The sequence below is a fragment of the Cervus canadensis genome, chromosome 21, assembly GCF_019320065.1.
Source record: "Cervus canadensis isolate Bull #8, Minnesota chromosome 21, ASM1932006v1, whole genome shotgun sequence".
Taxonomy (NCBI): domain Eukaryota; kingdom Metazoa; phylum Chordata; class Mammalia; order Artiodactyla; family Cervidae; genus Cervus; species Cervus canadensis.
In genome coordinates, this window is record NC_057406.1 from 21987364 (window position 1) to 21999834 (window position 12471).

General features: G+C 40.4%; 1 protein-coding gene across 3 annotated transcripts in view; it reads left to right on the forward strand.

Moving 5' to 3' along the window:
* Positions 1–12471, forward strand: part of BORCS5 (BLOC-1 related complex subunit 5) — a 96863-nt gene that overhangs the window by 54649 nt on the left and 29743 nt on the right. For all 3 annotated transcript variants that reach the window (XM_043441727.1, XM_043441725.1, XM_043441726.1), the window contains exon 3: positions 10792–10949. In XM_043441727.1, coding sequence (XP_043297662.1) covers positions 10792–10949 — 158 coding nt within the window. The remainder of the gene's footprint in view (positions 1–10791; positions 10950–12471) is intronic.

Genomic DNA, 12471 nt, shown 5'->3' on the forward strand with positions numbered 1-12471 from the left:
TTTGGGAGGAAAAAGTGGAGGAGATTGTAAAAAGCTAAGTTAAGTTCATACTAGTGGATAGGATTCCTTGAAGATAGTGAGGTATCTCATCTGTGGGTACTGATCATGCTTGGAAAAGCTGTATCTGCTTTGGGTTGTTGACATCCTCTGTTCTTGTTTCTTTAGAACCATAAACCAGGGCATTGACCATGGACAAATGGGTGCCTGAACCTGGAGGGATGAAGTGCTTTCTCTGCCCTACCGCTAATTCCCCCCAAGCCTGAGTACCCCTTTACCGCCGGAGTCTTAAGACAGGGAAGATGAAAGGGAACAGATATTTACCAGGATCTTACTGTATGCTAGGTAAATCCCGAAAGGGAAGTGATTATTATCCCAGTTTTACACGAGAAAACTGAGATTCAGAGGTATAAGGTAAATTGTCCAAATTTATACAGTTCATAAGTAATGGGACTCACATCAGCTTTCCCCATGTTCCCTGTCTTGGTCCATTTGGGCTTCTATAACAAAATATCATGGACTGGATGTCTTCAATCAGCAGAAAATTATTTCTCCCAGTTCTGGGGGCCGGGAAGTCCGCAGTCAAAGTGCTGGCAGATTCAGTGTTGATGAGGGACCGCTTCCTGATTCACAAACGGCAGTCTTTTTACTGAGTCCTACATGGTGAATGAATCAATTTCACCCTCTGGGGTTTCTTTTATGAGAAATCCTATTCGTGATGGCTCCACCCTCATGACCTCATCACCCCAAAGGCCCCCCTCCTCATACTCTCACATTAGGTTTCAGCACATGTATTTTGGGGGGATACAGACATTTAGTGTGTACGTAGCACTGCCTCAATGAGGAAGTTCTTTCTTGGCCCTCTGGTAGTTAGAACCTCTGGTAGAAATTATTAGGAGGGAGCATTCTCTCCACACTGTGATAGATTGGCTGTTAAACTGGGGCTGTCTACACTTGCAGTCTCTTCTGCCACATGGATTAACCAAAACAATAATGGAGCTATTCTGGGTGATTGCTTATCCTGAGTGAGATTGGTGTGCCTCTGAGGTGGACATAAAAGTTCCTCAGGGAACCAGTCATAGAGGGCACCCTTCTCTGAATATCGCAAAAGAATCGATCACTAACGTACATCATAATGTCCTGTTTAAATGGGCAGGTGTTTGTAGACCTGAGTGCCTTTGGGATCTAGAGTTTAGGTAAATAATACACATGGCTAATGTACTTTTGACTTTGAAATATTCTGAGACCAATAGAATAAAAAATTCTTGATTTTGTGGGGAGGTGATTTCTTTTTTTATATAATATGTTGCTTAGTTGTACCTTCACAATAGCTGTTGTCAAAGTTACATAGCTTCTGCTTTCTGGATTCTGCAGAAGAAAATGACGCTTGTTATACTATTTACCAAATTTGAGTGCCATTATTCATAATACTGATTTCTACTCCTGGAAGTAACTAAGTTTTTAAAAGTTAAGGAATTCAGCTTGGTAATAGCATAGGTTAATAGCCATATGGCTCAGTACTATGCTTTAGAAATACTTTTTTTTTCCTACCTGACATTTCAGAAAGAAAAAGATTTCTCAGCAAAAATCTTTTCCAAATTTCTAACCCTGATGGTTTTTCCACTCAACACTTTACACAGAGCGGTAGGTACAAATGGCAAGTTGCTGTGTCTGTGTAATACTCAGACGTGGTTCTCACCCATCCCCAGAGCCCACTCTTCATTCCTTTGTAAACAGAGTGGTTTCAGCAGGATCTTAGGCTATGTCTCAGTATTTACCATTTGCAAATATGGAATCTATTAAATCACGTCTTTAACTCAATAAACATCTACTTTGTGTATATCACTGTGTTAAGCTAAAAAAGAGTTAGAAAGCTGAGGGTAATGGCCCTCTTCCCTAACACAGTAAAGAAGACATAATTTAGAAACTTTGGTTTAACATGAAAAACTAACCATAAATCCATAGAAGAATAGAATATCAGGGATGAAGTGTCATGACTGCTAAGTTTTTAATGGCTTAGGAAAAGACAACAAAAAGCATGAAGTATTAATAGATGTGATAAAATGTCAGTGGCTGATTCTAGATGGTATTTGGGTATATAGTTTTTCTTTTCTGTCTATTTGAAAATTTATGTAATAAAATGTAAAAAAGGGAAAAAGGACTTAACCATAAAGAGCACTTATAAAACTATACGAAAGATCATTTCAGGGGTGTATAGGGTTCATTGTCTGTTACCTAAGCTAAAGGTTTAGGTTATCACTAGAGTTGGTAAGTAAGACTCAAAATAGAGGTATAAGCCTAGAGGCCCGCAGAGGCCAGGCAGGTAATGTGAATGAGGGATGCTGGTTGGCTGTGTTCAGGTAGAGGTTGACAGAGCAGGAGAGCACACAGTTAAAGCATCAACAGTTTTTAAAAATGAACATGTATTCCAAATAAAAACCTCTTGGAGGGCGGCAGTATATGGTCTCCTGCAAATGAAAAAACTTAACCATGTCTGAATGTACCCAGCTTTTCTGTCTGCTCTCCCCCTTTCATCAGAAGATATAGGGGTGATATAGGGGTGCTTCAGGCATCAGAATGGGGGAGCTGAGTTCCTGACACTTGAGAACCTGGGAAACTTTGTTCTCTTTGCCTGCAGGATCAGCCTGATTGTTGGAGCTCTGTAACTTTAGGAGTAGAAAAAGTGGCCCATCTTTTTTTTTTCTCTTTCTGTCTTGCTCCTTCTGTGTCTTGGAGCTGGATTTGTGGGCCGATTTTCAGAGATTCCTGTGAGTCTAAGAAGCACGTTCTGATAATAGACCTGTGTACCTGGGCTTTGTTTGTAGGTGTTTAGGGGAGGGTACAATTGCAGTTTATAAGGGTGATTTCTTTTTCTTCTTTAAATTTAATTTTATTTATTTTGGCTACCCCAACCAGGGAGAGAGGCCATCCCCCTGCTTTAGAAGTATGGAGTCTTAACCCCTGGACCACCAAGGAAGTCCCTTCAAGTGTAATTTCTCTGACATTGGAGTTGCTGAGCAGCTTCATTTGAACACCTTAGGGTGCCTTCTAGACTTAGCAAACTTTCCCCCACCTCCCCCATTTTTGTAGGAAGGGTCAGGGTTTTGATTGAAGATCTGTCTCTGGTTTGGAGGCCCTCTGCTTCAGCCTCTGGTGCCATAGGCCAGCCCTGGAGCTTTCCTCCCCGCCACTCTTCAGGGCAGGCTCTGGAATCTTCCTCACTCACCTTGGAGGAGCAGGTGCAGGCTGAGAGCAGGCCTCACTCTTAAGTATATATGGGAAGGCAGAGCAGAGACCCTGAGAATCCTTTCTCCTCCTGAAGATTTCCTCAGCTTGCTCTCTCTCTCTTTTTAAAATAATTAATTAATTAATTCGGCTGCACCGGATCTTAGTTGCAGCATGTGGGATCTAGTTCCCTGACCAGGGATTGAACCTGGGCCCCTTGCACTGGAAGCCTGAAATCATAACCACTGGGCCACCAGGGAAGTCCCCCATTCTTGATAATTAAAGTAAACTATTTAAATATGGTAAAGACTATTTAATAACTACCAATAGCAATTACACAATAAACAGCAAAATACTTAAGTCTTTACATTTAAATTCAAGAGCTTGACTGAGATTCTGGCAATTACCACTTACATTTAACTGTCTAAGAGAGTCTTATAAATACAATAGGGGTATAAAATAAGTATTGTAGACATTATACATAAATTAAAAAAGTCTTTTTAAAGATAACACCTGAAAAAGCCAAGATACTCTAGAAAAACTTTATTAAATAAAGACAGTTTGAACATGATAAATTCACCAAGGCAATGTATTTTCTTCATTTTACATATATCTTTCTTTTATTACTTCATATCCTTGGGAGATTTTTCCATGTGAGCATGTACAAACCTTGGGTTTCCCTAATGACTCAGATGGTAAAGAATCTGCCTGCAATGCAGGAGATCTGGTTTCGATGCCTGGGTTGGGAAGATCCCCTGGAGAAGGAGAGGCTACCCACTCCAGTATTCTTGCCTGGAGAATTCCATGGACAGAGGAGCCTGGTGGACTAAAGTCCCGGAGGTGGCAAAGAGTTGAACATGACTGAGTGACTAACACACAAACACACACACACACACATGTACAGACCGTCTTCATTCTTTTCCGTGGTCATGGAATACCATTTATGGATGTACCTTGATTGATATTGATAGCAGTCTCCCTTGATGGACATTGAGGTATTTGCTCTCCTTTTATTATTATAGTCACTGCTACAATGAATAATCATTTAAATAATGATACGCCATTTAGCATGTGTGCTAACATATGAATTCCTAGTAGAGAAATTGTTGCATTAGTGGCTGTATGCATTTGTAACTGCATAAATTGGTATCTTTACCAAATCACCCTCTATGACATCATTAGCAGCTTACATACAAATCAGCAATGCCTGTTTCCTCATAGTTCTACCCGCAGAGTTTTTATCACACTTTTGGACTTTTACCAGTTTGAGAGAAGAATGTACTTCCAGTGAAGTCTTCTTTTTTATTTTTCTTATTATGAGTGAACTTCTGCATCTTAGAGTTGTGGCATTGGTATTTACTTTTCTGTGAAATGCCATTCATATCCTCTGTCCGTCTTGCTTTTGCTGATTTTTTGCTTGCCAGTTTCTAGGAGCTCTTTATCTAATAGGATGCTTACCCTTTATGATACATGTAGCAAATATTTCTTGCAGATTTTTTGTTTTGTTTTAGCTTACAGTGCTTTTTGCCATGAGGAGTCTTGATTTTTATCTTCTTGGATATATCAATGTTTCCTTTATGGTCTCTGTGTTATCCTGGCCCACTTTTTTTTTTTTTTTATCCTGGCCCACTTTTGATGGCACAAAATTATTTAATTCCTTTTCTTACAGTTCGTCTTCAGTCTTTTACTAGTTCAGTCCTGGATTGACAACAAAATACTCTAGGTGCCTTTCTTCCCAAGTCTACATTCCTGGAACTATATTCTTTGTCAGTAGTAGCGTGGCTGTTGATACCTTTGTTAGGAGATTTCAGTGGTCTGAAAAACCCCACATTTTCTCAGTACGGACACTCTAGAAAAATGTTTTGCAGTTGCTTGTAATACTGAACATGCAGTTGTCATGCAACCCAGCAATTGCTGTTGTCCAGTCGCTTAGTCGTGTCTGAGTCTTTGGGACCCCATGGACTGTAGTACGCCAGGCATCCCTGTCCTTCACCATCTCTAGGAGCTTGCTCAAACTCATGTCCATTGAGTCGGTGATGCCATCCAACCTTCTCATCCTCTGTCGTCCCCTTCTCCTCCTGCCTTTCCCAGCATCAGGGTCTTTTCTAATGAGTTGGCTCTTTGCATCAGATGGCCAAAGTATTGGAGCTTCAGCTTCAGCATCAGTCCTTCCCATGAATATTCAGGACTGATTTACTTTAGGATTGACTGGTTGGATCTCCTCACAGTCCAAGGGCCTCTCAAGAGTCTTCTCCAACACCACAGTTCAAAAGCATCAATTCTTCAGTGCTCAGCCTTCCTTATGGTCCAAATCTCACATCCATACATGACTACTGGAAAATCCATAGCTTTGACTAAACGGACCTTTGTTGGTAAAGTAATGTCTCTGCTTTTTAATATGCTGTCTAGTTTTGTCATGGCTTTTCTTCCAAGGAGTAAGTGTCTTTTAATTTCATGGCTGTAGTGGCATCTGCTGTGAATTTGGAGCCCCAGAAAATAAAGTCTGTCACTGTTTCCACTGTTTCCCCATCTATTTGCCATGAAGTGATGGGACTGGATGTCATGATCTTTGTATTTTGAATGTTGAGTTTTAAGCCAGCTTTTTCATTCTGCTCTTTCACTTTCATCAAGAGGCTCTTTAGTTCCTCTTCACTTTCTGCCATAAGGGTGGCCTCATTTGCATATCGGAGATTGTTGATATATCTCCTGGGAATCTTGCTTCCATTTTGTGCTTCATCCAGCCTGGCATTTCACATGATGTACTCTGCATAGAAGTTAAAGAAGCAGGGTGACAATATACAGCCTTGACATACTCCTTCCCCAATTTTGAACAAGTCCATTGTTCCATGTCCAGTTCTTTTTTTTTTTTTTTTTTTCCTAAAAATTCTTACTGGAGTATAGTTGCTTTAAAATATTGTTAGTTTCTGCCATACAGAAAAGTGAATCAGCTAAATGTATACATATATCTGGACTTTCCTGGTGATTCAGTGGTTGAGAATTTGCAAGAAAAGCTATGACAAACCTAGATAGCATATTAAAAAGCAGATATCAGTTTGCTAACAAAGGTCCATATTATCAAAGCTATGGTTTTTCCAGTAGTCATGTACAGATATAAGAATTGGACCATAAAGAAGGCTGAGTGCAAAGGAATTGATTCTTTTGAACTGTGATCCTGGATAAGACTCTTTTTTTTTTTTTTCCTTCCATGTCCAGTTCTATCTGTTGCTTCTTGACCTGCGTACAGGTTTCGCAGGAGGCAGGTAAGGTGATCTGGTATTCCCATCTCTTTAAAGAGTTTTCCACAGTTTGTGATCCACACAGTCAAAGGCATTAGCATACTAAGTGAAGCAGAAGTAGATGTTTTTCTGGAATTCTCTTGCTTTTTCGATGATCCAACGGTTGTTGGCAATTTGACCTCTGGTTCCACTGCCTTTTCTAAATGTAGCTCAAACATCTGGAAGTTCTTGGTTTACAACTATTGAATCCTGGCTCGGAGAATTTTGCTAGCATGTGAAGTGAGTGCAATTGTGCGGTAGTTTGAACATTCTTTGGCATTGCCTTTCTTTGGGGTTGAAATGAAAACATCTTTTCTAGTCCTGTGGCCACTGCTAAGTTTTCCATATTTGCTGGCATATTGAGTGCAGCACTTTCACAACATCATCTTGTAGGATTTGAAACAGCTCAGTTGGAATTCCATCACCTCCACTAGCTTTGTTTGTAGTGATGCTTCCTAAGGCGCACTTGACTTCTCACTCGGGATGACTAATCTAGGTGAGTGACCACACCATCATGGTTATCTGAGTCGTTAAGATTTTTCTGGTATAGTTCCTCTGTGTATTCTTGCCACTTCTTCTTAACATCTGCTTCTGTTAGGTCCACACCATTTCTGTCCTTAATTGTGCCCATCTTTGCATGAAATGTTCCCTTGGTATCTCTGATTTTCTTGAAGAGATCTCTAGTCTTTCCCATTCTATTGTTTTCCTCTATTTCTTTACATTGTTCACTTAGGCAGGCTTTCTTATGTCTCCTTGCTATTCTTTGGAATGCTGCATTCAGATGGGTGTATCTTTTCTTTTCTCCTTTTCATTTTGCTTCTCTTCTTTTCTCGGCTATTTGTAAGGCCTCTTCAGACAACCATTTAGCCTTTTTGCATTTCTTCTTCTTGCAGATGGTTTTGATCACCACCTCCTGTACAGTGTTATGAACCTCCATCTATAGTTCTTCAGGCACTCTGTCAATCAGATCTAATCCCTTGAATCTGTTTCTCGCTTCTACTGTAAGGGATTTGATTTAGGTCATACCTGAATGGTCTAGTGGTTTTCCCTCCTTCCTTCAGTTTACGTCTGATTTTGGCAATAAGGAGTTCATGATCTGAGCCACAGTCAGCTCCTGGTCTGGTCTTTGCTGACTGTACTCTTGGTTTTGTTTTGCAGTTGTACTCTCGGGCATTCATCCCAGAGGAATGAAAATCTGTGTTTACAGAAAAACCAGTGTGGCAACTGTCCCTAGTAGCTTTGTTTGTCTTTGCCCCAAACTGGAAAAAACCCAAATGTCCTTCAACAGGTGAATAGTTAACCAGACTCTGGGTGATGCATACCATGGAGTACTACTCAGAAATAAAGATGAACAAACTACTGGTACATGCAACAAGTAAATGAATCTCTGAGGGATTATGTTGAGTGAAAAAAGTCAGTCCCAAAAGGTTGCATTTTGGATTTTTCCCTTTTTGAACATTTTTGAAAATGGCAGAATTTTAGAAACGGTGAACAGATTAGTGGTGGTTAGGGCTGAGGATGGATGAGGGGTAGTTGTGGTTATAAAAAGCAACAGAAGAACTTCTTGTGGTGTTGGAATGGCTCAGTATCTGACTGTGGTAGAGATACACAAACCTACACGTGTGAAAAAACTGTACAGAGGTAAACACACACATCCAAGTAAAGTGGGAATATCTGAGCAGATCAGTGGGTCGTGCCCATGTCAGCGTCCTGACTGTGATGTTGTATTATAGCTTTACAAGATGTTGCCTTTGGGAGAAGCTACGTAAAGGAATACACAAGATCGTGTACACAGGATCTCAATAAAAACGTCAGATCTGAAAAATAAATCCTTATTTCTGCCAAAGTCAACCCTGTCAAAAGCTCCTGTGGGGAGGCAGGCTGCGAGGAGCTCCAGGCTATCCCTTGCCAGGGTCGGCGGTGGAGGTGGGGGAGCAGGGCCCTGCGGGGCGCGGCCTGCACCCTGCTCTCTGGCCAGAGGAGGAGCTGAGAGAATTCTCTGCAACAGCTCCATCGGGTCAGCCAGCCTCCAGCTTCTTGAGGGGATGAAGCACTTGGCTTACGCCCCAGTTCCTCGGAACCAGTGGAGGTTTGACATTGGCAGTTGGGAGGCAGGAGTGGGGAAGGCTTCCCAAGACAAGCTCGGATGCGTGCGAGTCCATCCTGATGGTGCCCAGTGCACGCGCCATCGTCGTGTTTATTTCAGACCCGCGCTGTGCCGTTGGCTCTGGTGTGAGTGTTCTGCTCTGGGTGTGGAAGGGGGTCCCCGAGGTCCCCAGGCTCCCAGTAGGGATTCTCAGAGGTCAAAACTATTTTCACAGTAATACTTAGATGATTGTTAATTACTCTCATCCTCTTAATAAAAGTGTACAGTGGAGTTTTTCAGAGGCTTCATGTTGTAAAATAGCAACATATTAAATGCAGAAGCCAGTCTGAGACTCTAGCTGTTTGCTATGAAGCCAAGACAGTGAAAAGACTTACAAAAATGTAAATGAATGCCACTCTTCTTACTTCTTTGTTTGGGAAAATAGTGATATCCTTTAAAATATGTTATTTACATTAGCACATAATGGGGTTATTATTAATTAATTAATTTTAATTGGAGGCTAATTACTTTACAGTATTGTAGTGGTTTTTGCCATACATTGACGTGAATGAGCCATGGGTGTACATGTGTCCCCATCCTGACACTCCTTCCCACCTCCCTCCCCACCCCATCCCTCTGGGTTGTCCCACTGCACCGGCTTTGAGTGCCCTGTTTCATGCATCGAACTTGGACTGGTGATCTGTTTCACATATGGTAATATACATGTTTCAATGCTATTCTCTCAAATCATCCTACCTTCACCTTCTCCCACAGAGTCCAAAAGTCTGTTCTTTATATCTGTGTCTCTTTTGCTGTCATAGGGTCATCGTTACTGTCTTTCTAAATTCCCTATATGTGTGTTAATATTACTGTATTGGTGTTTTTCTTTCTGACTTACTTCATTCTGTATAATAGACTCCAGTTTCATCCACCTCATTAGAACTGATTCAAATGCATTCTTTTTAATAGCTGAGTAATATTATTTTTAAAAATGATAAATGTTCAAGAATTTTTTTTTTTTTCATTTTTAATTGGAGGACAGTCACTTTACAGTGTTGTGTTGGTTTCTGCCGTACATCAGCATGAATCAGCCACAGGTACACACATGTCCCCTCCCTCTCTTCTACCCCGTCCCACCCCTCTGGGTTGTCACAGAGCACCAGATTGAGCTCCCTGAGTTACACCAGCAACTTCTAACTGGCTATCTATTTTACATGTGGTAATGCATCTGTTTCAGTGCTACTCTGAATTCGTCTCACCTTCTCCTCCCCTTGCTCAGTTTTAATTTTTTAACAGCTTTGAATATTGCTTTAAACTACATAAGTGCTTTGGGGTCCTCAATAATTTCTGGGAGGATCAAAGTGTCCGACACGAAAAAGTTTGTGAACCTTTGAGTTGGAAGGAAGCCCTTGATCAGAAATCAGGGGACTTTAGTTCTGGTCAGGACTTTGTTGTGTGACCCTTAGCATGTCATTTAAGCTCTTTAACTGGTATTTCATGTTTTGTAACTGCTAATACTTATCCGGGTCTACACACCTTAAAGAAAGGTAAAGTAATCCTGTGTGAAAGGCTTTGAAAAATAATGTCCCATTCAAATTTAAGGGAATTTAATAGTTATCCAGGTAAACTGATATTGGAAGAAAATGTAAAGGATGAGGCTCATGGCATGTTAGTGGACATCCTGCTCAGCTTTTAAATGTCTTCATGAAAAAAAAAAAAAAGTCTTCACGTTTGTATTTCCTCCTAACAGTTTCTTTATATATATTTTTCCTTCTGTTTCTCAGACAACCATTTTACAGTTCTTTTAGTCAAGAAGGGATTTGTATTCTTAATATCTTAAAATAGTGCCATAAGGTCAGGTGCTGTGTCTTGTAGAAACCACTTACTGTGTGACTTTAGGAAAGTTACTTAACCTCTCTACATCTTGGGTTCCTTACTGGTAAAATGCAGCTAATGATCATTTACTTTCCTGGGCAATTATAAGTCTGAAAATTAATGCCCAGGAGGCTCTTTGCCAAGTGCTTGGTACATACTAGATGCTCCATAAGTGATAGTTGCTGTGATTGTCACTAGCACACGACAAAAGATGAAAAGTTAAATTTAAACCTCTTACTCTGTCTCCAGTAAACTTGTCATTAAACTACTTTATTCACAAGTTTACTAGTAATTTTTCATTTCATTTGGGGTTTGTTTTTTTCTGCTTTGAAGGGCTGTTGAGTGGCCAGACTTCCCCAACAAACACCAAACTGGAGAAACTGGATTCTCAGCAAGTGCTGCAGCTCTGTCTCCGCTATCAGGACCACCTCCATCAGTGTGCCGAGGCTGTTGCTTTTGATCAGAACGCTTTGGTGAAACGAATCAAAGAGGTAATGGATCGAGAGAAAGTAGCATGGCTGACTCAGTCTTGTGATTCCTGTCTCCTGAGTCCTCTTCTCCTGGGGGTTAGCACCACTGACCCCACCTTTCTGGGAAGAAGTCATTTTCTGTTTCAGTGTCTTGACATTCGTCCCCATGACTTTGGGAACATTGTCATTCCCAGCAGTAAAATGTGGTGATGGAGAAGAGTGGTCTGTGGAGTGGACTAATCTGGAGTTTGAATCCTGGTTCCCCGTTTATTTGCTTCGGAAGGTTACCTCCCTTCTCTTGGTCTCAGTTTCCTCATATGAAAAATGGGTCTAATAGTAGTAACCTTCCCGAAGGGTTGAGTGAAGATTAAATTGCTCAGTAGGTGTTAACTGTTGTTAGTATGTGTGAAGTCCTGCCATACTAATTTGCTTTGACTGACACTTCAGTTCTTTCCTGTGTGTAATTTATGTTTTGTTTTCCAATCGAGTATCACTTCTCTGAGAACAAAGCATCTGACATCTTCCTCAATTATATTTTTCACTGTGTTAGCAGGAAGAGCTCAGATTCTTATTGGTTAGATAAAAACAATTGCACCTACTTAACCCACAGGGTTTTTGTGAAGACACAAGATAATTCACATGAAAGTACTTAGTAAATGAAAGAGTGTGTGGTACACTTGTTAAGTAATTATGAATAACAATAAGTGGATACTTCTTTTAAACATTTAAATATATCATTGACTGGGCCAGCGCATCGCACAGCTCTGGGAGCACCAAGGTATAAGTAAGTATGTTTTCAAAAATTTTCAATCAAGAAGGAATTTCTCTTCTGATACCTTGAAGTGATGTCATATAAAGAAAAGGTCAGGAGCTGTAACTTGGGAGAAACCACCTATGTGAATGGCATTTCCTGGAGTTTAACAAATTAGTCCTGGTCATTGACTCTGGCAGGAGAAGATGGACATGAGGAAACACACAGGGGAAAAGTGGAGAATCACTGCATATTAATGATCAGTTAGTAATAGAAGTACTACATCCTTGAGATGACAAAGTAGTCGTTAGCTCTACTGATAGATGTAAATGTGCCAACACCTCCATTATTTTACTATTTACTCTCCCTAGAATGTTGTGTGCATATATGCTTTTCTTATGGACTAACTACTTTTATATGGAAAAGTATTAAATATGACCTTTTTTATTGGTCAGCATGCATGTGGCCTTTTTGATATTTGACTTATTTTACTACATTATGGTCTGCAGAACTTGAAGTTCCAAACATGATTATGCATTAGAATCACTTGTGTTTTTTTGTTAGTTTTAGTGTTGAATTCTTCTCTCCTCTCCGGAAGGCCTAGCATGTGGTGTGAATCATTATTTTAATAAACGTATTGAATGATACAAATGCGATTCTCCATTACGTGGGATTTAGGAACCACTGATCTAGAGCATTATTTTCCAAGATAAGCTCTGTAAAACTGGTTCCATGCAAAGAAGGCCAGACTTTTTGCATATTTTATTACCATCCTCAGAAAGTCCCAATGCA